This window comes from Guillardia theta (genome assembly GCF_000315625.1).
Source record: "Guillardia theta CCMP2712 unplaced genomic scaffold GUITHscaffold_647, whole genome shotgun sequence".
Lineage (NCBI taxonomy): Eukaryota > Cryptophyceae > Pyrenomonadales > Geminigeraceae > Guillardia > Guillardia theta.
The window spans coordinates 1-2627 of NW_005434083.1; the positions used below are offsets into that span (position 1 = coordinate 1).

The following is a 2627-nucleotide window of genomic DNA, read 5'->3' on the forward strand; positions in this document are numbered from 1 at the left end:
ACCTCCTCCTGCAGCTTAAGAATCTTGTTCTATGAGACGATGAGACAGGAGGAGGAGGAGGAGGAGGAGGAGGAGGAGGAGGAGAGAGAGAGAGAGAGGGGGGAGAGGGAAAGGGGGAGAGGATGAGGGGAGGAGAGGGCGAGAAGGAGGAGGACGAGGAGGACGAGGACGAGGACCTGAGAGGTCTGGCGATAGTCTTGGAGGAGGGAGGAGGCAGACGAGAGCTGGGAAACGAAGTCGTTGTTGCGAGACTTGAGATGTTGGAGCTCGAGCAGCAGGGAGGATCGTTCCTGAGGTTGTAACAAAGCTCTCAAACAAGGCGAGTACTGAACCAATAGATAGAGGAAGCACCACCACCACCACCACCACCACCAGCAAGATCATCATGTTGGTTTGGCTGACTTGTTTGATGTCGTTGAGATCAGTCAGAAGAGAATCTCGTTGATCCGTGAGCAACTTGATGGCTGAAATGGGAAGATAAGACAACAAAACACAAGACAAGACAAGAAAAGAAAAGAAAAGAAAAGAAAAAAGACATGAGCGAGGTGGAGGGCGGGAGAGTCACCTGACATGAGGATTTCCTTGAGCCTTTTCTGCTTGTCGGCCTGCTCCCATTCATTTCGAGAAGCAGCGAGGGAGTGCAGGGAAGTAGGAAAAGAAGAAGAGAAGAACAGAAGAACAGAAGAACAGAAGCAGAGAAGAAGCAGAAAAGAAGAAGTGATTGAGGAAAGGACGAGGACGAGGACAAGCTTGTAGAGGAAGCAGACGAGGAGGTGAGAAGTTGGTTTACCTCTTGCTCCATCTCCCTCTTGTACCTCTCCGTCTCTCGTATCCTCTCCTTCTGCGACGCTTGCAGCTGAGCCTGAAGCTGCAGACCATTCGGATGTCAAGAGCAAGCGACGCGGAGCGAGGAGGAAGGGCAGGAGAGGCACCTGTCGGATTCGTTTTAGAAGTTTTTCTTGTTCGTAGGCGAGCTTGAGGTCTTCGCCTGCTGGGGTGAGAGAAAGAGGGGGGGAAGCGACCGAGTCCTCATCGTGTAGAGGAGACAACGAGATCTGCTGTAGCCCCGCACTCCCTCTCTCTCCTTCCTGAGCCCTGCCCAAAACAACTCACCTCCTCCTCCTCCTCCTCCTCCTCCTCCTCCTCCTCCTCCCCTCTTCCTACTTCTACTCTCCTCCTACTTCTCCTACTCCTCTGGTTTCAGTTGTTGCAGCTGTTCTAACTTCTTTCGTGTTTATCCCAGGTGAATGTATGCGGTACCGAACTTGTGAAATTATCTCAGATATGCTATCTCCTTCTATGGCTCGTCCTCTACTTCTCTCTTCTCCTACTTCCTCCTCTCCTCCCCTCCTCTTCTCTCCTCTCCTCTCCTCTCCTCTCCTCTCCTCTCCTCTCCTCTCCTCTTCTCTTCTCTTCTCTTCTCTCGTCCTTTGCCGTCTTCGCATTCCTCACCACTGTCAGCCTGCATGAACAGAATGAGCGGGAGGAGAGGCAGAGGTGAGTAAGAAGAGCAGCGGGAGCAGGGGGAGCGGATCACCTTAGCTCGCCCTTCCGCTGCTCGTCCATTCAGGCGATCAATCTGACAAGAAAGAGAGCGTTTAAAGACAGGACAAGAGGAACAAGGGAAAGGGACAGTTTGAATGTATAATCAGAACACAGAGCAGAGCAGAGCGGATCGGAGGGGAGGGGAGTCACAGGAAAGTCAAGAGGAAAGGAGAGGAGAAGAGAGGAGAAGAGAGGAGAAGAGAGGAGAGGAGAGGAGAGGAGAGGAGAGGAGAGGAGAGGCTCCAGCAGGTTCACCTCTTCTCGTAGGGAAACGACTTGAGCCTCATGCGCAGCCTGGAGACTCGCGTGCTCTTCTTTGAGCAGGGACAGCGCTACCTGACAGCAGAGGAGCACAACAAGAGGAGGGGGAAGGATGGGGGAGGAAGCGAAGGAGGAGAAGCGATGAAGGGAGTAGAGGAGGGGAAGAGGAAACAAGGAGTTAGGTTCGCTTCAGCATCGCCTGCTCGTCACCGTTTGCTTCCTCAACTTGTCTTGCGTCTGCTTGAGAACCTCTTGGCTCTCTTCTAACTTCTCTCGCAGACTCTGATTCTCCTCCAGCGCTCGCAGTACAGCCTGTGCCGATCTTGGAGCATACAAGCTGCTTCCTCCCTCCTGCCCCCTTTGACTAGCAAGCGTGAAGCTGCTTCCTCCCTCCTGCTCTCTCTCGGTGAGGGAGGAGGGCGACGGGCTGCACTCTCGGGGGTTCTGCTCTCTGATCCCCGTTATCCTCTGAACAAGCCTCTCCTGTCGCTCGCTCAGACTCGCCAGTGTCTCCTCCAGCATGGGCTTGTAGCTCCAGTCCAACTCCATCCAACCCTCGCCTCCCGCTCGCCTCCTTCAACCTGCAAACTTCGTCATCCAACGCTCCCTCGCCTCTAAAGACCGTGCTCCTGTTCTTTCTACAACCTTCCAGTAAAGACCGTGCTCCTGTTCTTTCTACAACCTTCTCCTCCTCCCTCTCAATCCTTGCTCGAGCTTTAACCTCTCATCTCTCTCTTCTCTTCACCTTACCATCCTCGCGTGCTCTCTCCCTCCCACACTCCTCCCTTCTCCTTCATTCGATTGCTTCGTCACGTCAAATT

At 53.6% G+C, this 2627-nt stretch overlaps 1 protein-coding gene across 1 annotated transcript; it reads right to left on the reverse strand.

Annotated features, from left to right (window-relative positions):
• Positions 1-176: 176 nt before the first annotated feature.
• Positions 177-2355, reverse strand: GUITHDRAFT_149674 (hypothetical protein; the record flags this gene model as incomplete). The annotated part of the gene is made up of 9 exons (XM_005817708.1): positions 177-290; positions 352-464; positions 566-605; positions 791-868; positions 933-988; positions 1453-1462; positions 1538-1579; positions 1801-1881; positions 2017-2355. Coding segments are annotated over 9 exons (873 nt in total), but the record flags the coding sequence as incomplete, so codon positions are not given.
• Positions 2356-2627: the final 272 nt, after the last annotated feature.